Source organism: Mirounga leonina, unplaced genomic scaffold (genome assembly GCF_011800145.1).
Source record: "Mirounga leonina isolate KUSES-001 unplaced genomic scaffold, KU_Mleo_1.0 Mir_53, whole genome shotgun sequence".
Classification (NCBI taxonomy): Eukaryota; Metazoa; Chordata; class Mammalia; order Carnivora; family Phocidae; genus Mirounga; species Mirounga leonina.
In genome coordinates, this window is record NW_023270807.1 from 4,386,154 (window position 1) to 4,413,932 (window position 27,779).

Here is a 27,779-nt window from a genome sequence, read left to right on the forward strand (position 1 = left end):
CATTCTGGAAAAGGCAAACCTATGTAGGGCAGAGAATAGGTGAGTAGTTGCCTGGGAATGAAGGAAGGGTTAACTGTAAAGGGGCACTGTGTCTTGGTACAAATTGTGCACGTACCATATGTGTTTGTGTATAAACTTGACTTTGGGGACGCCTGGGTGGCTCAGTTGATTAAGCATCTGCCTTCAGCTCAGTTCATGATCCCGGGGTCCTGGGATTGAGTCTCGCATCAGATTCCTTGCTCAGTGGGGAGCCTGCTTCTCCCTCTGCTGCTCCCCCTGCTTGCGCATTCGCTCTCTCTCACAAATAAATAAATAAAATCTTTTTTTTTTTAAGATTTTATTTATTTATTTGACAGAGACAGCGAGAGGGAATACAAGTAGGGGGAGTGGGAGAGGGAGAAGCAGGCTTCCCGTGGAGCAGGGAGCCTGATGGCGGGGCTCAATCCCAGGACTCCGGGATCATGACCTGAGCCGAGGGCAGATGCTTAACAACTGAGCCACCCAGGCGCCCCAAATAAATAAAATCTTAAAAAAAAAAAAAAAGCAACTGGGGCGCCTGGGTGGCTCAGATGGTTAAGCGTCTGCCTTCGGCTCAGGTCATGATCACAGGGTCCTGGGATCAAGTCCCGCATTGGGCTCACTGCTACGCGGGGAGCCTGCTTCTCCCTCTGCCTCTGCCTCTGCCTCTCTGTCTCTCTGACTCTCATGAATAAATAAATAAAACATTAAAAACAAAAGCAACTGGACTTTAAAAATCCTGATACCTAGTCCCCATCTCAGACCAATTAGCCCAGTGTTTCTTTAAAACATTTCCAGGTGATTTCACTGGACAGTCAAGGTTGAGAACCACCGGGCTACATAAATCATTTAGTGAACTGCGAGAAAACATTGCCTGTTGGCTTTGGGTTTCCACTCTCCTCAACAGCTGATTAAAAATGCTGGGCAGAGACTGAGCATCAAGTGAAGTAATTGGTGTTTACGTGGGTGCAGGTTATCCCACCTTTTCCCCATTGATGGCTAGGAGTCACTGGGCAGGCTTTTCTTTGGTTATCACTTTGCTGTTGCTGATAGTGCTCAAACGGGGGCTTGTGAAAACCAACATCAAGAAAGGCTTGAGGGGCGCCTGGGTGGCTCAGTCGGTTAAGCGTCTGCCTTTGGCTCAGGTCATGATCCCAGGGTCTTGGGATGGAGCCCAGCGTCAGGCTCCCTGCTTGGTGGGGAGTCTGCTTCTCTCTCTCCTCCCTGCTTATGTGCTCTCTCTTGCCATCTCTGTCTCTCTCAAATAAATAAGTAAAATCTTAAAAAAAAAAAAAAAGGCTTGAACACAGTCCGATTTATTGAAACCATTGCATTTAAGATCATATCCTGGGCAATACTCGATTGTTCTTACACAGTCATGGTATTTTCAACCTTTTCTACAGTCACCTTGTGAACAGACCTGACTTGGGGCTGTGGTCCAAAGTATACCACTAGATGTCACCAAGGAGTGATGAATGGATAAACAGATGGATCCAAGGGTAAAATGGGATGGGAAGATGTTGAGAGTTTATTTTCTGGATCTAAAGGGCTCTGAAGGAGGCGGGTTACTGTGGAGGATCTAGGGAAGGGTTTGCAGTACCTCTTAAAAGTTCATCCCAGTTTTTTAGGGGTTCCTTATTTGCTCCAGACTTGGGCTGCTTCTGTAACCTTCTTCTTTTATTTAACCCTCTCTTTGTCTTTGAGATTTTTCTTAAATATCTGTACCTTGGCAATAGGTGGCCTCCCTGAGACCCTTTTCCTGTGTATAATCTGTAATTAACTATTCTGCTGTAGAACTGTTCTCAAATAGAGTCTTTTGGCCTCCCTCCCCCTCCTTTTTTATTTCTGCCTGTGTTGTTTCAGAAGTCAGCAGAACTCAACACTCTCATAATTTCTCAGGCTGAATATGAATAGAAAGGTTGGGAGAAGGTTAGCCGGATAAGCCAGGTTAGGCCCAAGCCAGTGAGTTAAAGCCAGTCTTTCTGTATGTATCTATGTTCATTTTTCTCTTCCTCTCTCCCCTCCAGCCACATAATATAAAACAAGAAGCAAGGGCCTACTACCAACCCAGAACTGAGATTCAAACTCTAGTCTTCATCCTCTGTGCCTTGTAGTCAAGCCCCCGTCCCTCATTTTTGGGTTGACCAGGTATCTTTTCTAGCTGTGAGGAGGTAGCTGTAGTTACCAACTTGGACATAGTCTTAGTCCCAGTTCAGATGTGACCTTCATCTCTGGACTGTCTCCCGAAGATAAGTTCTTTTTTTTTTTTTTTTTTTTAAAGATTTTATTTATTTATTCATGAGAGGCAGAGGGAGAAGCAGGCTCCCAAGGAGCAGAGAGCCCGATGCGGGACTCGATCCCAGGACCCTGGGATCATGACCTGAGCCGAAGGCAGACGCTTAACCATCTGAGCCACCCAGGCACCCTTTTTTTTTTTTTTTTTTAAGATTTTATTTGACGGAGAGAGACACAGTGAGAGAGGGAACACAAGCAGGGGGAGTGGGAGAGAGAGAAGCAGGCTCCCCGCGGAGCAGGGAGCTCAGTGCAGGGGTTGATCCCAGCACCCTGGGATCGTGACCTGAGCCACCCAGGCGCCCCTTTTTTTGTTTTGTTTTGTTTTAAAGATTTTGTTTATTTATTTGACAGAGACACAGCAAGAGAGGGAGATAAGTTCTTAATATGGGTTAAAATGCCCACTTTGCCTTTCTTTCTTTGCTTCCTTCCTTCCAAATTTATTTATTTAAGTAATGTCCACTCCCAACGTGGGGCTTGAACTCACAACCCCAAGATCAAGAGTCCCATGCTCTTCCAACTGAGCCAGCCAGGCACCCGCGCCCCCCCCCCCCCCACCAGCCCCATCTCTTTAAACTTTAAATCCTGCATTTGTTTCAAGTCTGTTTTTAGAACCTGTCATCTCCATTTAGCATCTCTTCTCTGGCCCAGCTCTACGTGATAGTCCTTTGCATTTATAGGCTGTGCTGTGTAATCCCATATTTACTTATATGTGCCCTCGTGTTTTCCTTTCCATAGTCAGCTGCTAAAAGTTGTTTTCATATCTTCTACTTTTGTGCTCAGTATATTTACCTTGCAAGATGCTGAGCACAGAATTGAAATGACTGTTGATAAGTCGATTGAGCCAGAACATAATAATAGTAGTGAACACTTATATAATGCTTACCATGTGCCAGGCACTTTTCTAAGTACATTACATATGTCATCTCATTAAATCTACACAAAATCCATGAGGGAGAGTCTATTATTATCCTTCATTTTATAGATGTGGTAACTGGGGCATGGAGAGGTTAAGAAAGTTAACCAGAGTCACACAGCTATTAAGTGATGAGGCCAGATTACAAGTCTAGGCACTGTGACTCCAGGGTCCATGCTCTCAACCCCTATACTGTGGTTTAATTTAAATCATTAAAGTAAATATTTATCAAGTATTTGTTATATATGAGTCACTGTGCTCAGTGTTTTACATGTATTATTTCATTCATTCCTCACAGAGCGGTATGAGTTAGGAACTGTACTATCCCTATTTTGCAGACAACTGGGACACAGGTTAAGTAAAGTGCTGAAGGCCGGGCAACTCATAAATCCAAGGTGGTGCATTTGGGCTGTGAACTCAAGTTTGTCTGAGCCAGAGCACCAACTCTTAACCACTATGCTGTGTTCCCCAGCGGACCTCTGGGGCTATTAATTGGGTTAGATCCCAATACGAGGTACTGATACATTCTTTTTAGGTTTATGTGTACTGGGAAGTGCTTTGCTCATTCACCAATGTGTTCGGGGGCCACATTCAGAGACAGTGCTTGTGTGACTTTGCTGGCTAAGCCTACCTTTTGAACCTCATCATTAGACGCTGCTTCCTTTGCTAATAGCCGGTTTTCCAGTCTTGGGCCATGGCCCCCAGTTTAGGTCAATAGGAGCTATTCAACTGCAGTTTCTTTTAATGCTGCTGCATTTGAGTAATTCATCTGCCAGTAATAAGGTGATTCCTGCCTATTATACCAGCAGTTCTCTGTGGAGGCATGAATGTAAAATGTAGGTAAAAAGCCAAAGCTGTTGGAAGAATGCTGTTTCTAAGGGTGGTGGTTTATGAACCTTTTCTATTTGTTCTCAAGGGTTTTCCTTCTGAAAAGGCAGAAGGTTTTACAGCAGCAGGAAAAAGTCCATTAAGAGGAAGAAAATCATGAAGCTTATTTCGTCTTTCTTTCCCTTTCTCCAGAGTCTGAATGGTGTTTGGCTGAACAGAGTACGTCTAGAACCTTTAAAGGTCTATTCTGTCCATAAGGGAGACCACATCCAGCTCGGGGTACCTCTGGAGAATAAGGAGAATGCAGAGTATGAATATGAAGTTACTGAAGAAGACTGGGAGAGGATGTATCCTTGTCTTGCCCCAAAGAATGACCAGATGACGGGAAAAAATAGGGGATTGAGAACTAAAAGGAAATTTAGTTTGGATGAATTAGAGGGTCCTGGAGCTGAAGGCCCCTCAAATTTGAAATCCAAAATAAGTAAAGTATCTTGTGAACCTGGTCAACCAGTGAAGTCTCATGGGAAAGGTGAAGTGGCCAGTCAACCCTCTGAATATTTGGATCCTAAGTTGACTTCTCTTGAGCCGAGTGAGAAGGCCACAGAGGCTCATGTTCACCCTGGCTCCGCAAAAATCATAGAGCTTCATCGTAAGAAGCAGAAAGCCTCAAACCCTTCAGTGTCTCAGAGCAGGTTAGAGCTGTTCAAGGTGACCATGTCCAGGATTCTGAAGCTGAGAACACAAATGCAGGAAAAACAGGTAGCTGTCTTGAAGGTGAAAAAGCAGACCCAAAAAGGGAACTCAAAGAAAATTGTGAAAATGGAGCAGGAGCTGCAGGACTTACAGTCCCAGCTGTGTGCAGAGCAGGCCCAGCAGCAGGCCAGAGTGGAGCAGCTAGAGAAGACTTTCCAGGAAGAGGAACAGCATCTCCAGGTACCACACAGGAGGGAAGGACGCCAGTGCTCCTCAGGGATGGGCAGGCCCTTGGTGAGCCTCTGGCCACAGCTCTGTGTTTCTGGGTCAGGGACCACGTGCTTTGAGTGCCAGGGACGCGAGATGGAATGGGAACAAAGGACTTTGAGAGGGAGAAGGGGGTAGCGTAAAGTGTTAAGACTTCAGCCTGATGGTCAAGAGCCAGAGTGTGGTGCCATGATGGGGTAAGGTAGCTGGCTAGCCAGGACGTAACTGATCTCAGGGTGTAAAGCTGAGGCCCCTGAGAACTGAGGTAAGTTCAGAGAGAGGTTGGATGAAGGTCAGGAGGCCACAGAACCACAGTACACTCAGTTAAACCAATAGTGGTCCTTATGAATTATCTTTCTTTGCTATGTCAAAGCCAAATCACTTAGCCCCAAGGCAGCGATGGGTCAGGTGGTAACTCTGCTCTTGTTGTACCTGGCAACTTACTAGCTCTGATAATTAGTTAACTCTGTAGCTAACCTAGGAAGTGGGAGCCTAGAAAGGCAGAAAATGTTTTTGTTTCTATCCTAAGCATCCAGCACAGGAGAGGCCAGGTATATTGTGATTCAGTTGTTGGGTTGAGTGATAAGCACCTTCCCCAGTGCCTTTAGGGGGAAGGTCGAATAATGACTGTCTTAGCTGTGTCACGGTAAGACCAAATGTGTCCCCATCCCGGAGTCATTTGCTTAGATTGCAAGCTCTTGCACAAAGCCTCTGGGCTAGAGCTGATCCTGGTCCCTGCTCAAAATGTCAGTTCCCATCTGGCAAGAAGCACATGTTTACTCCCACCTACTTGCTCAGGTAATATTGAATGTCAAGAATTCCCCATTGTTGACTTAGAAATAAAAAGGACCAATCAGGATTGAAGAGAGTAAGCTTTTCTGTTTTGTTTACTTTGCTCAGGGGAAGGAACAACCAGTAGTGTTGGCTTATTTCTGAACAATTTATAAATTTCATTCTAATCTCTGCTATCCCCTTGAACTGGTAGCATTAGCAAGGGCCATGGATTAAATGGGTCTTTCTGAGGGTATACACTGCTTGCTTATGTGTACCTTTTTGCTTCCCCTACCAGCCTGGACTAGTTCTTGAAGTTAATGGAGGGAGTTCATCTTTAATATTTAGTGTATGACATCTTCACCAGAGCAGAACCTTCTTTAAAGGCTAATGTGTTCAGGAACAAGAGTTATTATTAATTAATATTTGGTCATGCTTCAGGATATAGCTATAAAATCTTTTTCTATATCAAAATGGTAAAGAAAGGCAAAAAGGACTGGCTTGGAGAATTTCTAGGGTATTTGAGGGTCATATATAAATAGCTCATGGTGAAATGTATCTAGTCCTTTGTTTATGAGCTGCATTTCCCTCTGCCACCAAGCCCTAAGGATTTATTCTACTCCTACTAATTGTTCTAAAGCTCATTTAACTGTTGTTGCTTCACACAGATTTTTTTTTTTTTTTTTTTTTTTGAGCACCTGCATTGCCTGGTGTTCTATACTTGGAGTTCAGGTGGTTATGAAGATGCTTAATAAAGGGTTTTTGCCATTAAGAAATAAATCTTGTTCAAGAAATGAGATATATTATACACGTAAAATAATCAGGACAGTTTTAAGTCAATATATATTTAAATTAGAGAATAATTTCCAGTTGGCATATTAAATGGGCAGGTAATTCTTAAAGTAAAGAGGGAAGGGCCTAGGGGGTGTTGTAGAAGGTGCTGGACATAGGGCAACGATGATGTGGAAGGCATCCATATCAGAGGGGGCTGATGGAGAAAAGAGTGTAAGTTGCAGCGAGGAGGAGAGGCAGTTTATGGGCTAGAAGTGACAGAGACTCACACTAAGAGGGTGGCCAGAATTGAGGGAAGAAACGTGGTGGAGCTTGTGAGTGTCAACCTAGGGGATTATACCTGAGTTTAGATATTTGGTGGCTTCGAAGCTCTCAGTTTACATCTTTCTGGGAGTCACGGTGTTAGCCAGTGAAGAAGACTTGGAGTATTACCCCAGGGGTTCTCTCCAGAACAACTCGGGTGGTAGCTTGAAGGTGACAGCCCTGAGGTGTGCAGTGTTTGAGTAAGTAGTTCACGCTGCTCAAATCCCTTCCTGCCAACAGCTTAAAGTAAAATGGGAGATTTTCCACCTGCTCCCTGCCCCCTGTTGTTTCCAGATGCTCACAGAAGCTAGTCTGCTCTGCTTGTTGCTAGATTTTGTTTCTTTTATCCCCCTCTCTGCAGGGAAACCTTCCATTTTGTTTTTGGCTTTGCAGGGTTTGGAGAAGGAGCAAGGAGAAGAGGACCTGAAGCAACAGTTGGCCCAGGCTCTGCAGGAGGTAACTTATCTCTTGCCACTGTACTGGGATTGTAGTGGGCTGCAGCTTCCCGTGGCCGCTGGCTGCCTCTTGTGCTTAGCACACACCTCTGCAGATCTCCACTCTGCAGACAAGTGGCTGCTCACACCATCAGGTTAGAGACTGGGCCTCACAGACATGCCAGGACTCAGCCTGAAAACCTGGGTCTTCATCTGAGCAGACGTTGCTCTAGTGAAGATGGGACGGAGCCTTTAGCAGTTAGGAGGCTCTCTGGGGGAAGTGGCTGTGCTTCCAGAAAGGTGAGGGCAGCAGAGGGGCATTTCAAGCTATGACTTGGCCACCAGGGCCTGCAAGGGTCTTTATTACCTCACTGTTCCTGAGCTGAAGCCTTCCAGAAACCATTCAAGAATGTTCCAGTTAAGCATTTTAGGTCAGGTTGAGAGTGCAGTTTGACAGTCAGCAAAACATAGCGATTTACTGAAAGGGCAAGGCTCACAGGAATAAATTCCCCTCAAAGATTGCCTGTAATTTATTTCATGTAACTTGACTATCATCTGATGGTCTTTTAAACCTGCTTTATCTTCCATCTTTAACGTGTTTATGATCAGGAATTTGATGCAAGTTTTGTCAGGAGGTTAGCGGGATGGTTCAAATCTCCTTGAGAAGAGTGAGCAATTGCGTTAGAATTTGTTTAGGAGAATTTTTCCTTACGTTCTTTTCTTGCATATGTCATTCCCAACCTTCTTAGAATGCTAATAGCCCCGTATTATTGTGAGCTTTGGGGGGAATGCCTGCCTTGATTTCCCTAAGGGGTGTACAAATAGCCTTGAAAAGCCTTGGGTGAAAATTCAATCTTTTTGGAATTTTATTTTCTAAGCTTGTTTATTTTCTAGGGTGGGAAACTAGGCATATTTCCCATTTAGAGCATTATTAAATTGTATTGCAATATTGTTTTGAAATTGACTGGAAAAGAGTAAGGTTCTGCTACTTGGAAATCCCCAAGGGATCATTGAGTACCTTGCACCCACAACAACTCACCCTCTCCTGAGAGATAGGAAAACATTTAGCATGAGGTAGTTGGCCAGTCTCCATTAGTCTAAAATGGGATACTTTTAGGTCATGGTTTATAACAACGTGCCTAGGGACATACCACTCTCTCAACTGACACAGTGGTTGTTTTTTGGTCCACCCTGTTGGTCCCTCTGTAGCAGTTTTCTTTTTTTTTACTTACTAGGCAATTACAAAAACTTGCATTTACATAGAGCTTTTTTTTTTTTTAAGATTTTATTTATTTGACAGAGACACAGCGAGAGAGGGAATACAAGCAAGCAGTGGGAGAGGGAGAAGCAGGTCTCCTGCTGAGCAGGGAGCCAGATGTGGGGCTCAATCCCAGGACCCTGGGATCATGACCCGAGCCAAAGGCAGACGCTTAACGACTGAGCCACCCAGGCGCCCCTACATAGAGCTTTAAAAACTTTTCCAAATGCTTTCATATCTCTTATTTTATTTTCTTAACACTGATGTAGGAGGGGCACCTCTTGTCCCATTTTATAGATGAGTAAGTTAGGCACATACATCTAATCAGTGGTCAAGATGAATACCCAGGCCTTCTGATATAATTGCTTTTTGGGGGGAGACCACACATCTTAAAATTTGTTTCTTGAGTAATATCTTTTCAGAAATATTTACCTTTATTCCACCCTTTTTGAGAAAGGATTTGAGGTGAGAATTAAAGTGTAAGCTATACTTTAGCACAAGGGTGCTCAGAAATTTTCATAGTAGAATCTCTTGACATTCAGTGTAGGCGGTTAGTCACTGTGATTGAGCTATTAGCTCTTGGGTGTGCCAGCTTCCAGAAGACACAGGCAGGGTTCAGGCAGCACTGCCTTACAAGCACGTCATATATGATTTGTAGAATAAATGGGTTAAAGGTCTTTTTTATTTCAACAAAAATGATTATCTAGACATTCCATTTCTCCCTGATTATTTCTTAAAAGCCACTCCCAGTGCTGGGTAGCCTCAGATAACTTACCAGCTCTTGAGCATTGGTTCCCAGAATCACTTGGGCGGCTTTAAAAAAAAAAGCACATTCCTGGGCCCCCAGCCAAACCTACAGAATCAGACTCTGGAAGGCAGTGTAAGTTCTTTAGTTGATTTGGATGGCCATTGAGGTTGGGTTATTTCCAGAGGGATTAATGGATTTGATGACCTCCCTCCCTAGCTGCCCCCTTCCCTGAAGAAAACCAGCAGGTAAGTGAGCTGTCCTGAAGGAACAAAGGCATTCTTGAAATTGCCAATCCATTGATCCCTTGAACCAAAGCCACTGATGGAGGGAGCAGGCTCGTGTGTGGCTGAAAGGAAAGATGCAGTATAAGCTCATCTTGAATATGTATCTGCTATGTTTCTGCAGCATCGGGCTCTAATGGAAGAACTAAATCGCAGCAAGAAGGACTTTGAAGCAATCATTCAAGCCAAGAACAAAGAATTGGAACAGACCAAGGTACTAGAAGGAAGATGAAGGTTTAGAATTTGGTTAGTACACGCAACTCAGCATTTTCAACAGTGCAAGGGTTGCTCTGGTGAACGAAGAGAGAGATTATGGCAGTTCTCTGCCTCAGGGGATATAATCCGTAAAATTATTCAGGCCTATAGAAGGGTCTGCCTCTAAGACATTTTTTTCCTTCCCTCATTCAGAAGCGAAATGCTGGGAATGAGACTCTGATCCTGCAGTCTCGTCCTTTGGCTGTGGTAGATGCTCCTTCAGAGTGTTTCATTGAGACAGGCTAAGGGGTGGTATAGTCGAGAAACAGTTCATCCTGATGCATGTAGATAATTATTTCCCACATCACATCAGTGGAATGCTTAAATTAGGGGTTCTAAACTCAGGTGCCCACCAGGGTAGAAGTGAGTGGAGTGGCCTTGGTGCAGGATCACAGTAGGGAGCTGTGAGGACAGAAGCACACCAGCCAGGGGCACTCGCCACCCCCCTTCCCTGCCCCCATCCCCGAGAGGCAGTTCTTCTCTGCTGCAGGCAGTTGTTGCTGTCCAGAAGTGCAGGCCCACTGTTGTCAGATCTTCTGCCTTTTCCACAGAAGATGGAAATCCAAATGTTTATGTGAACTATTTCAATTTTAAATATTAGCAACAAATTCAAGGTTTTTTTGTTTTGTTTTATTTTTTTAATACCATGAGGGCCAAACTAAACAAATCTGCCAGCAAGATCCAGTCCACAGGCCACCGGTTTGGAACCTCTGACCTAAACTTAATGCCTGAGGCTGACTGCATCTCTCAGCCCACCCTTCCCCACAGACAGACCTGGAGCAGAATACAGAAAGGAGGAGACTCAACTTTCATTTGGTTTGAGATCCTTATTCTCTGTTTAAATCACATAGTACTTTCTTTCTTAAATTCCAAAAACCACCAAATCTTTTTAAACTTAGCAATTTGTAAGTTTTCAGGGAACTTGACTTTAGTTAAAATGGGTCCAGACCCTCTTCACTGCCCTAAGCAGTGTGACAGTCTTTGCTTTGATTAAAAGAGACAATAAAAGATGAAAAATTGGGGCGCCTGGGTGGCTTAGTCATTAAGCATCTGCCTTCGGCTCAGTTCATGATCCCAGGGTGCTGGGATCGAGCCCCGCATCGGGCTCCCTGCTCAGCGGGAAGCCTGCTTCTCCTCCCACTCCCCCTGCTTGTGTTCCCTCTCTCCCTGTCTCTCTCTCTGTCAAGTAAATAAATAAAATCTTTAAAAAAAAATGAAAAATTAATCAGTTACTCAGATACACCCTAAATAGCCTTACCTTTCCCATCAGGGGCTCCTGACACTTTCAGTTTAGGGCATGAGGTGCTGACTTAAATAAATGTTTGCGGGGTGCCTGGGTGGCTCAGAGCATTAAGCGTCTGCCTTCGGCTCAGGTCCTGATCTCAGGATCCTGGGACCGAGCCCCACATAGGGCTCCCTGCTTGGTGGGGATCCTGTTTCTCCCTCTCCCTCTCCCTCTGCCGCCCCCCCTGCTTGTGCTTGCTCGCTCTCTGTGTCAAATAACTAAACAAAATCTTTATAAATAAATAATAAATAAATAAATAAATGTTTGCTTCAAGAGAACATACCTAGGATCCTTCCCAAAAAGTGTGTCCACAGGTGGTCTGACCTCTTGGGGGAAGCAGAGGGAAATTGGACTGCAGACCTCTGCAGGAGGTGGAGGTGGCAAGCATCATAGAGCTTGGATCCCCAAGGGCCTGGAAGAGGCCCTCTCAGCCTCCTGCCTCCAGGGAGGAGTATAAGTATTAGCCTTATTTTGTAGAAGAGGCAGCTGCAAAGAACACAGGGGACCTTATAAACTAATTCAGGCTTCCTGCCTCTTTGGCCTTTTTTTTTTTTTTTTTTTAAGATTTTATTTATTTATTTATTTATTTACTTACTTACTTACTGAGCCACCCAGGCGCCCCTCTTTGGCCTGTTTTTCATGTCTGCTTTCATGTCCAGTAGTTCTTGGTTGCTTGGGATGATTTTATATCACCTCTAAACTGCCGTTAGTTATAGGATATGTAATCCTCATTCTAGTCTTGGGTGGTCTGAACGCTACCTTCAGTTTTTCTCATTTGGTTAGTTCTGGGGAAGGAGACAGACCTACAATGCAAATACAGAAAAAGTGGAGAGAGGAAAGAAAGGAAGACAGTGCCCTATATTAGAAAGCAGTTCTGAGAAATCATAACCCTCTGGGAAAGGGTTTCATTCTCCTGTTGCTGCGCCAGGTTGAATATTTTATTTAGACTCCTGAATCCTATTCCAGACAATTAACCTGTTCCCTGTCCTGTTTTGCATTCTTGTCAGTTCCTCCAAATGACAGGTGGGGTTGTGTGTCTTTGCAGGAAGAGAAGGAGAAGGTGCAAGCACAGAAGGAGGAAGTGCTTAGCCACGTGAATGACGTGCTAGAGAATGAGCTCCAGTGTATTATTTGCTCAGAATACTTCATTGAGGTAATTACAAGCAGTGGCTCATGCCTTCTTACTCCTCTCAACCCTGAACGGAGCCTCGGCTGCACAGGTTCTGCTATAGGGAAACATTCTGAAGAGATTTTTATTCTAGGAATCTATTGTAGTTATCTGACCTCAAAGTGACTTCGAGAGGTGGCCATGTCTCATTTGTCTTTTGTAGTCTTCTTTACCTTTACTGATCTTTTTATTTTGTGTGTTGTTGAGTGTTTATTTGGTACAGTCGCTCTTTTTAGCTGCAAAAAAGCCTTTATTTCTTTGTTGTTGGGAGAAAACGGGGCCACGTGGCATTAGATTTTTGAGGTATCAGAGTAAAGCTGCTCAATAAAGCTTCTCTTTCTTTACTCTGAATGGGCGCAGTGCTGAGAGTGGGCAGATAGTTCATTCAGTCTTTAACAGGGTGGTAAATGTCACTGACGTGTGACCACTTTGGGAATTCAGCCAGATGGAACATATTTCTGGGACTCTGAGGCTCCCTATGAAAACGAAAACATCTCCTAGGTTACCATTTGTTATCATGTCAAATTTTTGCATTTGTGACCAGTTCATCTTATACCATTCATCTTAAACTCAAGTTGTTAAATGACAGTGCTTTTCAGACTTCTTTAAAAAAGAAAATGCGTGCACGCACTCCTTCCTTGTCTCTGGTAGTCTATAGGGAGGTTGAGTCTATTAGCCTCCTGAGAAATCTGTCCTGGGTAGATCTGTTTCTTTTGCTCTGGATCCAGTTTGACTCAGGTCATCATTTCCCCCATAGTTTCTAGTCATTTGATTCCCTACTTTGGAGAGACCCAGTGTGGCTTTGACAGGGCTCTGCTAGAGGGAGGCAAGGGAAGGGATGTTGGGCTGGGTGATGAGTTAGCCCACCCAGAACATCTCCACAGACAACAGACAAACAACCTGACCCGCGCCTTGTTTACCGCAGACTGCGTGACCTTTTCTACAGTCACCTTGTAAAGTCAGTGTTGGAAAGAGGTTTTATTTTAATCAGACAGGTTTTTAGTCCTGTTTGTGAGGATTTATCTCATATAGTTAACAAAATACCTCCTAGTTGGCTTTCTGTGCTTGACTTGGCATTTGAAAAATGCATAATTTCTGGTATTTTCCACTGCTATCCTAAAAGCAGGAATGAAGACTTTTGAGCCTCAGAAAAACTTGTATCTTAGGAGATGTACATAAACAAGAGTAGTGAAGAGCACGGTTTATATTTTCAGAAGTGAAAAGGGCCCTGGCAGACATCTGACCATTGGAGTGACTCGGAGGAGCTCCTCAGCTTTAGACTCCCTTCTGCTTTCCCTCTTCTCTCAGGCTTATTTACTTAAGGATTCAGTCACTGTCAGTGAATCCATTACATTTTTTCCCATTGTTTTAGTTTCTTTTTCCCCAGCCTTTTTAGTTGTCTTTTACATGTATTTTACTTTTTAAGTTTTTTTGAGTATAGATGCTGCCTCCTGCCGTTCTGTATACTGAGTATTCAGAGTGTGCTCCCCGTCATCTATTAAGATTGATCTGATTCTCCATTAGCAGGTTATACATTTGTTTCCCATGAGAGAATTAGTGATGTATTTGTACCAAACATTCACACGCTTACTAGTCCTGCTTGTGTCCAGTGACGTTTGTTTGCAAGGTAGCTAACCTGCCTTGGCAGTGTCGTCTGAGTTGGTGGAACAAGACAGACAAATTTGAACTTACCTTTGAGAACGAAGATGAACCATCTGACTTAAAATCTCCCATCCCCAAGAACAATTCTAATACCATCTGTAAGCCCCCTAGATGGGATTAGGGTTAAATTTCCATTTGGCCTTGGAAATGAACTCCTGTCCTAGCTTTGAGATCACAACCTCCCTGGGAAAGTAAGCATGACGGTTCTGATATGTGTGTTCACATTCCCATTGTAGGCTGTCACCTTGAACTGTGCCCACAGTTTCTGCTCCTACTGTATCAATGAGTGGATGAAGCGGAAGGTAGAATGCCCCATTTGTCGGAAGGACATCAAGTCCAAAACCCACTCCCTGGTTCTGGACAATTGCATTAATAAGATGGTAGATAATCTGAGCTCAGAAGTGAAAGAACGACGAATTGTCCTCATTAGGGAACGAAAAGGTGAGTGGGTATGAATAAGAAGGTGAGTGAGTTCCCTCAACAGAAGACTGACAAGCTTAAGTAAGCAGATTTTTTGGTTGGGGAAGAGAGTAGGATAAATGATTCTTAAGCTAAAGAAGAGGAGGGAGAAATGGGAAAAAAGGAAGGAGAGTTGAAGGTAATGAACATGTGAGAAAGAGTTGAGGGAGCATAGGCTCGCGTATTTGAGCAACGGGAAAGGGGGAGACTTAAGTGTATGTACCTTGGTTATGGATGTGGGTAGAAAACACAAGGTCAGAAGGTTTATTGTACCAATCACTAGATGGTGCTGTTGTTCAGGACAGTTCAGTTGCTGTCCAGGTGTTGGCAAAAATCTTGGGCTGGGTACACAATCAGTTATCAATAGGAGATGAACAAATCAGAGATTGACAAATTGGAGAATGCTTGATGAGAACACACATTTTATAGTAAGTCACAGCTTAATTACACAAATTGAACATAATGTTAAATTAGAGAAATTTAATCTTTGAGGATGCTAATATGTCTACCAGCTAGTCTCCCAGTTGGAGAGAATTTGGATAAAGAGATTGGGGAAATGGGTGGGTGAGTTCTCCTAATGAACCATGCTTCCTTGGTGAATATCCACTTATTCAACCAAGTGATCTCATCACCCTTGAAGCTTGCTGTGTTGAGGGTTGCAGAGCCCCTCCACTTGAGACTTAAATGTCCTGTGGTTAAAGATGCATCTTGGGGCAAGGCACAAGGAAGCTAATGGAGAGGAAAAAGGATTGGTTATTGGCCAGGGATGAGAGTGCATAGAAGCAGGCTGGATCCGATTATCACGGTAATAATAGTCCAGCACAGCACTTCCTTCTGGGAGAGCATCAGAGCCAAAGTGCAGTGATGTCAGTTGGCTGCCCATAAGGGCCGAGCAGAGAAGACCCAGAAGCTCACTGCCCCTTACAGGTGCTCCCCACCACCTGGCCATTGGTAACCCAGGTTCATCCATGTCTCTGGCTATACCTTTCTCCCAGTCCAGGGAAACTGAAGGCCTAAACGCCACACCGCTAAGAGTAGGATCTTCTGTCCGCTGCTTCCTTCCTGCTAGCCCTTCAGCAGATGTCAGCCACTTTGAATAGGGCCAGGAATCTGCTGCTAGTCTGCAGGCGGCAATGCTGTGACTGGCCCTTGGCTGATCAGCCAGAGCGGAGGCCGTGAGCCTGTGCAGAGCCAGGTGAAGCAGCTGCTGAGCAGGAAGTGGGCTTGAGCCTGTTCTGCCAAGGAAGGCATCTCACCTGGGGAAGGGGGGGACAGCCCTCAGGTGGTTCTTTGGAACCGAAGTGTTCTCCACTTTCCTGACAGCTGTGTGCTCATAGATTTTGTGCCCAGTTTGAGCCCTCCCAGATCTTTTACCTCGCAGGAGCCGCTTGATTCTGGCAGAATCCCATTGCTCTTCCCCTCACTTCTCCCTCCGTCAGCATTTACGGGAACGGTACACGCCACACGGGGATAAAGAGATATGTACGGCCTTGTCACCGTTCCCACAGCACTAAAGCCCATATGGAGGAGGGAGAGAGGCGAGTAGGCAGTCGGACAAGTCCCACGCCAGTGTGCTGGTACACTGTAGAGGAGCGGGCTGTCGGTTTGGTCGGGGCAGGTGGAGGTCCAGTAGAAAGCTTCGTGGAAGAAGTGTCACTTGAACTGAGTCTTCAAGGTTCCCAGGGGTGGAGCTTTCCAAGCAGAGGCTTCAGCACAAAGCACAGAGGCACGAGAAGCAGTGATGTGTTCATAGCAGTGCCCCCTCGTTGCCCATACGTGACAGAATGTCCACACGGGGCCAGGGCAGCCTGAGGACAGCCACGGCTTAGGAAGTGTCCACTGAGGTATCGTGAATGCCTTCTGAGAGGAGCAGTGACCTGGGACCCAGATTCAACCCAGGTCAGCCTTTGAGTTGGAGTGTGCTGGGTCTCGGGGGTTGGGGGGTTGGGACACTCATGTACTTTCTTCACCCAGCCCACTGACTGGGTTTCTTCTCGCGCGTGCAAGCGCGATAGATGGCTTCATGCAGCACTGGAAAGGGAAAGAGGAGCCCCGTGTCTTAAGTTCACCTCTGGCTCCCCTCACACAGTTAATCCTGTAGAATAAATCACACCAAACCCCCCTCTCCCTCCAGAGGCTAAAGAGGGTGCCTCTGTGCCTTGTCGGTAACCCTCGGAGCCGACGCGGTGAACTCAAGCGGCCTCTCCGCTGCGCTCCCCCGCCGGGAGGGGCGCTGACACTGGTCTCCGTTTCCGTGGTTGTTGCAGCGAATGCAGCTCCGAGGTGTTCTCCAGAGACAGACAGAAGGTTCTGAGTCCCGATTTAGGGAAACATGTGCCAGAGCCATCAGCAGCTTCACTGGTCTGCAGTGTGAGGAGGTTTAGAGAAAATTCTCAGTTCAAATACCAACCTTCCTTGCCAGTTGAAAGCTGCTTTAATCCCCAGTGCATGGGAATTTTAAAAAAGGACCAGACTTAGGATCTGGGAACTGGGATTGGCAGGCCTATAATTGTCGGAGTTCGGATACCGCGAGAAGGCTGTTTTCCTCCTGGGCAGGGGTTGCTCTTACCACAGACTCAGGGAGGGAAACCCATCTGTCGGTGGTAGCACAAGAGCAGCCCCACTCCAGGCCTCCAGGCTGGTGGTTGTCTTCCAGTTCCCTATCCCCGTGGGAGGAGTGATGCCGCATGACTGATGAGCCGCTGATCCTTGTAAACTCTGTGAGGCCAGATTATACAGAGGAGAGGAGGATAATGCTTGGATACTAGATCCTATGTCAGAAAAAGGATGCTCTGGAGCTGGGGCAGATAACAAACATCTAGTAAGTGCTTGTCACATGAATAATTGTGGCTCTCTGGGATATTGATACGAGATTTTCTGAAGGGAAGACATTCTGACATTCCCTATAGAGGATCTCCCTCCGGAGCTGGTGAGGGGCTAGAGCAGTCTTCTGTCAGCTACTTCCCCTCCTCTGTGTGTTCTGTTCTCATTAAATATTGGTTGGTTGACAGAGTGTTAACATTCTCACTTTTCGCTTTCCCTAGCAGTTTCTTTGGGTTGTGCTCAGAAAAGAAGAAAGCAAATTATCTAGAAATAAAATCTTGTCGGTCCTTTAGAATAGTGATTTTCAATCCAGGGGCTTTTTCAGACTGCGTCCCCTGGCTCCCTTGGTACCGTTACACTGAGCCAAGGCTCCTGGCGGGAGTGTGCTGTGGCCTTTAGGTATGCCGAGGTGGGGAGAAGGCTTGAGGAAGCATAGCTTCCCTGAGGGTGACACAGACCCCCCCAGGCTTGAGGGTCGCTGGGAAGATCGACTCAGGTCAGACCACAGGGCCTGTGGCTCTTGCCAGTTGCCCGTAGGCTATGAGGAGGGTGATCCAGACACGGGACAGGAGAAAGTGGCAGTCACTGAAAAGAGATCTGTCTGCCCAGCTGCAAGGTTTTCCGTGATAATGCCCATCCCCCTCTGCTGAAAGACAGCCTCGTAAAGGAGGATGTGGGCATGGCCACAGTAACTGTGTCTGGCAAGCTGAGCTCATCCAGAGAGAATACTTGTTAGCAGGTACTCTTAATCCACCCAGTCCTGCCCCTAGAAAATCTGAAGGGTCGTGCGCATGAGGTCAGCATGCCTGCCCAGCACAGGATAGTTCATCTGGGGGAAAATGGCTCTCAGCAAGGTAGGCATGGGCTAGGGTGTCCACATGCACGCACTCAAATAGTATGTAACACTGAACGCTTTAAAATTGTTGACTTTTTTTTTAAAGATTTTATTTATTTATTTGACAGAGACAGAGACAGCGAGAGCAGGAACACAAGCAGGGGGAGGGTCAGAGGGAGAAGCAGGCCTCCCGCAGAGCAGGGAGCCCGATGCAGAGCTCGATCCCAGGACCCTGGGATCATGACCTGAGCCGAAGGCAGTCGCTTCACCAACTGAGCCACCTAGGCGCTCTAAAATTTTTGACTTTTAAAAATTCTTCCTTTGTAAAACCGCCATGGGATAGAAAATTAGTAAACTTGTTACTAGAAGCTTTTTTTTTTTTTTCTCCATTACCACCTCCCATTTTTGCACCTTAATTTTCCTTTCCTTCTCTTTGTCTCTTGTCCTTCCTTTCCTTATCCCTTGATGGGCATCTCCCCCATCACCCTTACTGGCATCTCAGAATGCATAGTTGGAAATGACAAGGGCAGCGCAGGAACTGTCCCCCCAGTGGGGGAGGGGACCGTGATCGGAGTAGAGGTCAGCCGTGGGATTAATTACAGTGTGTGTGGAGTAGCAACCCGTGAAGCCCTAGAACCTCAGATTGCTCGCTGACTCTAGAGTCTTTTAGACTTCTTTTTTTTTTTTTTTTTAAGATTTTATTTATTTGAGAGAGAGCGCGCACTCGCACAAGCGGGGGGCGGTGGGGAGGGCATAAGGAGAGAAACCCAAACAGACTCCGTGCTGAATGCGGAACCTGACACACAGAGCCTGAGGCGGGGCTCCATCTCACTACCCTGAGATCATGACCTGAGCCGAAATCAAGAGTTGGGACACTCAACCGACTAAGCCACCCAGGCTCCCCTTTTGTCTTCTTAATGATAAAACAGAGTTATTTTGGTTCTCTAAAAAAATGGATTCTCCCTTCCGATGAGCATGTAACTTTATGATTTGCTTTACAGACATATACTTTTCAGGAAGTTCTTACTATAGAAGGCCACCTGTGTAAATAGGAGTGTCATTAACCAAACCAGATTTTCCCTGAGAGTTTCTTGGTTTCTACACTTAACTCTAGATGAACACAGAGCATTTTTAGATTTCCATGAACTAATCTTAGAGAGTGGCTGGGGTCACTGATTATGTTTCCTCCTCCCTCCCCCATAGAATATCATAGAATTAGGTGCATCACCCGTTGAGGCTTCTCTACACCAGCTGGATATATATCCTGCCCGACTGCCTGCTACTGTGGTTTTTAAGAAATCTAATGAGACCAGACATGCTCCCATTCCTGGCTAAGGCTTCTGCTTGAATTGCTTTCTGCTTTCCGACTCTGGAGAGTTTGGACCTCTTTTACCCTTGTCCCATGAAACCTGAACCAGAACCAATATCTGTTCCTTGCTTCCTTTTGTTTGGGCCTTTCCTTCCCAGTTCCTACTAAGTGCCAGGTGTTGGGGATAAAAGTAAGCAGGGCATAGGATGAAAAATTGCCTTGTGGATGTAGCAGGAGTGTGGGACATTGATGACTTTATCTAGTACAAGTTTGGGGGGCTGGTGGGGTGAGAGGCTAGTTTGCACAAGTGAATTGGAGAATGAGTGTGAGGTTAGGGAGTAGAGCAAAGTAAGATAGACAGGGTCCTCAAGAAATCTGGCTACCGCCAAGACGGTAGGGACAGCACCAAGAGAAGGCCATAGTTGGAGGAGGAGGTGGGATAAGAGGAAGTTTTTGTTTTGTTTTTTAAAGACATGAGAGATCCAAGTGTGTTCAGTTGCTGAGCCTGTGGCAGAGCTCGAGAGGCTGGGAAGTTGAGATAGTGGGCAGGCTCAGATTCTTTGGAAATCAGGATGGGGCAGGGCAGGGAATGCATGGCCCAGATTGGGGAGTTAGTCTTTAAAAGTGGGAGGGTACATCTGTTTTCGAGAGAGAAGGGTTTAATGTGGGAGGGTGGGCAAGGAAATTTGCTTGAGGGGAGTCCAGAGAATTTCTTTCTTGTGGCTTCTGTATTTTTCTGTGAGTTACTAGGTGAGGCCGTTAGCTGCGGGAAGGGGAGCCTTGCTTAGCTCTCCAAGGCTGCCCACAAGTGGAGAAGAGTAACTTTTATAACCCTGTCAGTCCTCCTGCCGACAGTTGTTCAGGACCTCAATCTCAGGGAAGGGGACAGTCTCCCTGGTATCTTTATTGTGCTCTTAGGCCAGGATCCCTGCTTCCCCGGATTGAGGAAACAGAAACAGTGAATAGCAGTAAATTGTCCCTCCCACTTCCTCCCTGTCTACTACCTCTCCTTGCCTAGTGCTGTGTATATAATTCCTTCGTCCTTCAACACATGTTCATTGAGGGCCAGCTTTGTGCCAGGTGCTGCTCTAGGATCCAGGAATAGAAAGACAAGTGAAAATCTAGTAAGTTAGATGTGATTAGTGCTAAGGAGAAAAAGCAAGGGATCAGGGAGTGATCGTTGCCATTTTTGGTAAGGTGGTCGAGGGAGGCGTCAGAGAGAAGGCAGTACTGGAGTAAAGCCCTGGAGGCAGTGGCCAGGCCGCCCTGCGGGAAGAGTGTTACAGGAAGGGGGAATGCGCCTGGGGAGGCAGAGGGCTGGGAGGCCGCCAGCGTGACCGGAGTGGAGCGTGCCATGGGGGCGAGGGGGGCAGCACAGAAGGACCTCGTGGGCCTTTGGTAGGAGTGGGCCTTGAACTCTTCTTACTCTGGGAGAAATGAGGAGCAGGCTCTGTGCAGCGTGACATGAGGGTGGCAGCAGGGAGGCCGGGCCAGGGAAATGCAGGCTCCTCCTTTAATTCTCTTTTCTTTCTCGTCCAAGCAAGGAGACTGTCCTGAAGACCACGTTCCAGGGGCGTTCGAGGGACTACCAGGCAGTGGAAGCTTGGGAGGGTCTGGAGGATTATCTGTGGACAGGTCTTGGGCCGCTCTGAGATGGCGCGCGGGGCGGAGCCCCGTGGGACAGAGACTGAGTTAGCGAGTCCTCCGCACGACCGTTGTTGGCTGGCCGTGCTGCTACCACGAGGGCTGCTTCCGGGGACTTGATAGACTCCGCTTCCCTGTGTGGTGAATGGGTTATGTATTTCTGTTCTGCTTTTTAACTTTATTGTTTCTGTTAGCGTTTTGGTACCTCAGAAGCCCCTCAGTTGACATTTGTTTTGGACGGGGTGCGGTACCCCTACGGCTGCCCCTAAAAGCTAAGGCAGCCTCTCTTGGAGAGGATGGTCTACCTCTTTGTGAAAACAAGATGTCATTTCCTGGAAATAAAATGTAAAGCCTGTCAGTTGCTCAACTGGGCTTTGGTGTATTTATCTTCTTCCCTTCCAGCTCCCACACAGTCTCACAAGTAAACACTGGTAGCTCATAAATTGCAACCAAGAAAGTGACTGTATCAGATGATAGACTCAAGTGAATGTCAGCCTAAGAACCAAGCCCAAGATCATGGCCATAGCAGATGGGCTCTGTTAAGGCCCTGACTTTTTCCTTTTCATTCCAGAGGTAGGTCACTGCTTACCTGGTTTCAGGAGGGGGTGGATTCCCTTCTTTCAGCTGGGATTCGGAAGTTGTTTCTGAATCTGTTCTATTTATTTAGTAAACTCTATGCCCAGCGTGGGGCTCAGGCTTAACAACACTGAGTTCAAGAGTCACATGCTCCACTGATGGAAGCAGCCAAGTGCCCCCAAATCTCTTTTACCCAGTGTCAGAAAACAAGGGCAATGGTTTTATGAGAACACAATTTTATTTATTTATTTATTTATTTATTTATTTATGTTTAAGTTAAAAGTCATTTCTCTTTTGCTGCCTCCTCCCTCCTTTAAACAGAAAGAGAACTAGTTTGATGTTTGGGAGATAGAAGCTTAGGAAAACCCGTGGTCTCCTTGGTTACTAGTGAGAATGAAGGAAGAAACAGGAAGCTGAAGAGTAGTGATTTGAAACAGGGAGCTCTCTCGTAGGATTATGAAACTGCACATTATGTCATTCAGTAGTTTGCTACCCGATGGACAGGTATTTTCCTCTCCCTTTTTACTGTCTACCTGGAGAACCAAATTTTGTAGTTCTTTATTTATACTCCCTGTGTTTTCATTAAGGATTGGGAAGTATTGACTCACCAACTTTTTAGGGACTGTAGATTTTTTCCTTTGTTGAGTATTCTGAAAATATTGGGAACCCAGAGTCCTAATCTTCATTTCCATCTCTGGAAATTGATTACTGATTGGAACGCTGGTGCAGTCATGGTGGAAGTGAGTTAAACATACAAACAGGACTTGGGTATTCTAACCACATCATAAAAATCCTGATAAATAAAAGATTATTAAAAATAAAAGATTATTACCATCTTGATGTAACATTGAATTTCCCCTGTATGTGTATTTTGTGTATATGACTGTGTGGGCATATATAAATTTTTGTATATTCTGTTGGTTTTTTTTTTTTTTAAGATTTATTTATTTATTTTAGGTGGGGGGTCGGGGGAGAGCCTGTCAAAGTGGAGGGAGAGGGAGAGAGAATCCTCAAATAGACTCCCCACTGAGCACAGAGCCTGACGCAGGGCTCGATCTTAGAGAGATCATGACCTGAGCCAAAACTTAACTGAGCCACCCAGACACCCCTTTTTTTAAGCTCACATCATAATTCACTTTTAGAAGAGTACAGATACACATTTTTTGAATAGGTAATATGGTTGCATGCTTTAAAATCAGAAGGTACAAAGGAATGGAAAGTGAAAATCCTATCACCCTTGTCCCCCAGTGACCACTTCCTGGCACAGTGCTGATGAGTGTTACCAGTTCTTTGGGTGTCCTTCCAGAGATGATCTCTGACTGTACAAGCAAAATACACATAGTCTTTTCCCTTCCTTAAAATGAATTATGACAGACTGTACGCTATTCTATGCCTTGCTTTTTTTCAGATATATCTTGCGTGATGGTTCCGTATCAGAACACGAGGAACTTCCTCTTTCTTTGTTCTAGCTGCCTATTATTCCATTGTGTGTTTGTACCATAATTTGTTTTTCCAGTCTGTTTTTGATCTAGGTTGCTTTAAACCTTTTACTTTCTTTTTTTTATACAGCTCTCAAAGAAAGTCCTATTAAATAAATCTCAGAATATGTACTTTTAACTAAAACAACAAAATAAAAATAACAATAAAATCACACAGAACCCATAATATGATATGCAAAGAAGGAAAAAGGAAAGTCTGGAAATCCACATACTGTGAGTTCTCTATTAAAGTCAAGGAGGCTCAGTCTGTTTCTTTTTTTTTTAAATTTTTTAAAAGATTTTATTTATTTGACAGAGAGAATATAAGCAGGGGGAGGGCCAGAGGGAGAGGAAGAAGCAGACTCTCCGCTGAGCAAGGAGTCCGATGTGGGACTCGATCCCAGAATCCTGGAATCATGACCTGAGCCGAAGGCAGACACTTAACTGAGCCACCCAGGTGTCCCTCAGTCTGTTTCTTTTAAAAAATGTTTATGATTGTAACTATTTTCCTAAATGTTTTATTAGTAATAGTCTTGTAAGTCTGGTTCCATAAGAATCTATAAGATAGGGGCGCCTGGGTGGCTCAGTTGGTTAAGCGACTGCCTTCAGCTCAGGTCATGATCCTGGAGTCCCGGGATCAAGTCCCGCATCGGGCTCCCTGCTCGGCGAGGAGCCTGCTTCTCCCTCTGACCCTCCCCCCCTCATGTACTCTCTCTCATTCTCACTCTCTCAAATAAATAAATAAATCTTTAAAAAAATAAAAAAAGAATCTGTAAGATAAGCACTTCCATCTGAAGGTCCAACAATCCGCACTGAAATAAGAATGAAATCAATTAGGCTCCCAATTCCACAAAATCCTATGGCAGAGTCTCCAACATAAAATGATCTCCCAACCACCCAAGAAAAAGGCAGTGCAACTATTACTTTGTATGAACAGCTATTTACGTTTACTTTTGGGAGCTTGAAAAAATCAACTTCATTTCCAGTAAAATATGCTTCATTGCCACAGAAATCCTCCTAAGTTGTCTTGGATGCTAGAAAACAAAGCATGAGCTGTGTAGTTTGTACAAGTAATTCTTGCATAGCATTGTTTTTTGGTTGGGGTTTTTTGGTTTTTTTAGATATTTACAAAAATATGTCCCATTTTGATGTTCTCACACTTGTATCTCCTTGCCCCCAGTGGGGGTGGGGGCAACCCTCCAAGGTCCCATGGTAACTGACATGAACCACAGGACACCCGGGAGCTGTTGGGCATGTTAGGGACCAATGCCTCCCGCTTTTTACTCTTAAAAACAATGTTGCAGTGAACATTCTTATCGTTAGAGCAAAGATCCTGGAAGAAGAAACATCTTGACTGGAAGAGCCTGAAGGCCACCGGCTAAGCCTAATCTCACAGACTGACCATTCCGTCCTTCAGCTGCTAGACACAGGGTGACTTACAACGTCTGCTTTCCGAACACCACGTTCTTCTCCAGTGTGCCACACAAGTTAAGAAAGTTGAGCTCTTAAGTACAAGCCTAAGAAAAAGAAAACATTTAAAAGACTAGCTGGGTTTGAATCCCAGCCCTGCCATTTGTAACTATGTGACCTTGAGCAAGTTATTCAACCTCCCTGAGCCTCAATTTCTTCATCCCTTAAAAACCCTGACATGCAGTTGTGAGGCCTAAATTAATTATCCCAGTTATGGCACTGCTCACAAGCAAAAACCTGAATGTTCTATCTTTAAAAGACCAAAAATTAGCCCAAACTTTTGCATCATTTCTCTGAGCTACAGGATGTTCTTTCCCTGGAGAGATATCTGATATTAAACATCTACATTTTGCTTGCCTAGAAAAATACATGGTAACTTTTCTGCCTGCGGCACCAAACCACAGTATAGCTGAGCCCCACCACTGTGTAGTCTGACTCTAATTAAAGGCATGTTCTCTACAATAGGACTCTGAGAAACTGGGTAAAAAGGGTTTGTTTCAGAGTCAGCTTTATTACACAGATGAATACAGCCAGCCTGCTCTGTGAAGCGCTTTGCAGTGAGTGGCAGGTGTCCCACATACATCTGATTACGTTAACCTAGAAAGGGCTTACTCTACCTCTAGGCGTGCTTCATCTCAGCAATCAGACTGTGCCTGGGTGGGGGACTTTGTCCTTTGTGGGTTCGATAGCTGGATACTCGTCATCTGCTTCTCCGATTGGAAGCTGTTCTTTTTAGAGAAAGACCTAAATCCCCGTTACCTATCTCCAGCCCTTCTCTCACTACTTTTTCCTCTGAACGACTATCCAGGCAGTCAGCACAGCTGCCAAGAGTGCCTGCGATGGGCAATTCTCTCCAACTGCGTGTTTGCTTTTTACATCCTGACTCTGGATAGAATCTCCCCACTTCATAGCTAAGGGCATCCTAGAAACTTAGGGATGCCCTAAATATGTTCTCAAAACACATTCTAGGCCTCTAAATCCTAACAATTAACTCTATTTGACACAAATAAAGAGAAGGAACATCTAACTTGCATTGTGGTCCTAAGCTCAGAACCTACGAAAGTAAAGAGAATCATGTAATCACTGTCCCCCACCAAGAGATGGCAGTCTTGTTAACAGGTACAGGACCTGATTTGAGCAGAATGCTGCCCCTGCTAACAGTAGGCCAAGAGCTTGTTCTTCTGAACACCAGTTAAACTTCCCACTTGGTCACTTCTTTTAGCTTTTTCTATAAATGGGAGTTGAGGCAGTAGGAGTAGGGGCTTCTGGGGAGAAGATGGGCCTTGTATTGATGAGAAATAATGAACTGTCTTGTTCAACTAATTTTGTCCGTTTAGAAGAGCATACGAATTCCAGGAGAGGGTTGGGTCTGTAGTAGGTGCTCGGTAAATACATGCTGTATTTCTCCTGTCTGCAGCACCCCCGAACAGTGTACCCACTAGGGGTTACCAGAGCTCACTACTTTAATCTCCATGCATCATATCCTGCTTCTTGTTTACTTTACCAAATTCTATAGCAGATCCCCACCTCAGATCCAATTTCCAGACCCACTGTCTCTACTACCCACTTCCCTTTGGGCTCTGTGAACACTTTAATTTGGTGTAACTTTTTTGTCATACAGTAGCCATTTGAATTCTGGATGTTTCCAGTAGATTAGTAATAGTTATTAAATACCCATTTTTTTTTTTAAAGATTTTATTTATTTGACAGAGAGAGACACAGCGAGAGAGGGAACACAAGTAGGGGGAGTGGGAGAGGGAGAAGCAGGCTTCCCGCGGAGCAGGGAGCCCGATGTGGGGCTCGATCCCAGGACCCTGGGATCATGACCTGAGCCGAAGGCAGACGCTTAACCGACTGAGCCACCCAGGCGCCCCTAAATACCCATTTTTGACTAGGTGCTGCTCTATGTTTTTGGGGTATGGCACTGAAAAAAAAAAAAAAAGCTGCTGTGAGCCTACAGTCTGTTCTAGGAGGGGTCAAAAGGTCAAAAACTTCCCACAAAGGTTTTTCCAGATTACTGTGGGAGGGGCTTAGCAGTGCTACCTATGGAGCTAGCATGTTGGATGTGTCTTCACATTCCTTAAACTCCAGACTGCATCCACTCCAAGATATGAAGCTGGCATTTCATACCTTCAGGACCTGGGTTGCCAGAGTGTTCTCCAGCCATTTGCCTCCGCTTAGGATGTAGGGACCAGCTCTTTGGAGATCAGCCTCTCCCCAGCTCTAGCCAGGGGCCTTCAAGGGCATCTCTGAGTCAGGTTTGGGCCCTCACAGCATGGAAGGCAGACCCAGAAGACCCCCTCAGAACTGCGTAAGACCACCACTGCCCTATGTAGGCAGTCAGCTAGGTGACCACTGAGGGAGCTTCAGGGAGGCACAACCAAATGTGTCTGAAGTAAGTATTGACACCACACTGGGCAGGTTTCCAGGACATGTGCCTTTGTGAGTTTATGCCTAGCTGTGAGGACTCGCCTGACCTGTGGCTCTTCTCGGTTCCTCAGCTCCTTACCCAGCCCTCTGCCAGTGGTGCCCTGACTTGCAAGAGCTGATTGTGTGTATCACTTCCTAATTCCACATTCAGTGAGGTCATGTTGGTAGTTTGAAATCAGTCACGGTGGGATTATTTACACCATGGAAATTTGGCAGAATGCCACAAATCGGAGCCCCCTGACCCCGCTGGGATAGCCAGTTAAACATTTACCAGAACGTCACTGGCATCTCCCCACAAGGTTGATTCCTAAGGTCTTCTCACCCTGGGTCTTCCCAGTTTTTGTGGAAAAAGCCACTAGTCAGGCCAAGGGTGCTGTCTCCTTCCTGGCACTCTGGAATTGCTCTGCAGGATGGCAGTGGTGTCCCTGCAGAGGCAGAGCGGCCCTCCCACAAGTCTAGGCCACACTGAGTCACCTTTGGAATCACGGACACTTTCAGAATCTCCAGTTTCTCAGCAAACTTGTTGCTGACCATCAGTCCCATAACCACTGGGGCCAGACCTAATCCCAGAGGCCCAGGGAGAAGGCAGATGCCATGCCACCCCCTGCACCCCCTCTTCTTCAGTGACCTGAGTTTTCATAGCCATGAGTGCAGATGGATCTTTGGTGGAGGACAGGGATATAATCAACAGCCGCAGAGCCTCAGTCCTCAGCAGGGCCATCAGTGTGCCCATCATGCGTACTCGAGCCGTCTTCCTACAGGAGTCCTCTAACAGAGAGTGGGC

At 45.6% G+C, this 27,779-nt stretch overlaps 1 protein-coding gene across 4 annotated transcripts in view; it reads left to right on the top strand.

Moving 5' to 3' along the window:
- Positions 1–22,098, top strand: part of RNF8 (ring finger protein 8) — a 35,380-nt gene extending 13,282 nt beyond the window's left edge. For 2 of the 4 annotated variants that reach the window (XM_034990423.1, XM_034990420.1), the window contains 6 exons: positions 4,247–4,987; positions 7,274–7,336; positions 9,726–9,815; positions 12,187–12,294; positions 14,208–14,412; positions 20,938–22,098. In XM_034990423.1, coding sequence (XP_034846314.1) covers positions 4,247–4,987; positions 7,274–7,336; positions 9,726–9,815; positions 12,187–12,294; positions 14,208–14,412; positions 20,938–20,954 — 1,224 coding nt within the window. In that variant the 3' untranslated portion in view covers positions 20,955–22,098. The remainder of the gene's footprint in view (positions 1–4,246; positions 4,988–7,273; positions 7,337–9,725; positions 9,816–12,186; positions 12,295–14,207; positions 14,413–20,937) is intronic. The other 2 variants (XM_034990422.1, XM_034990424.1) reach the window with 2 other exon arrangements.
- The last annotated feature ends 5,681 nt before the right edge of the window (positions 22,099–27,779 follow it).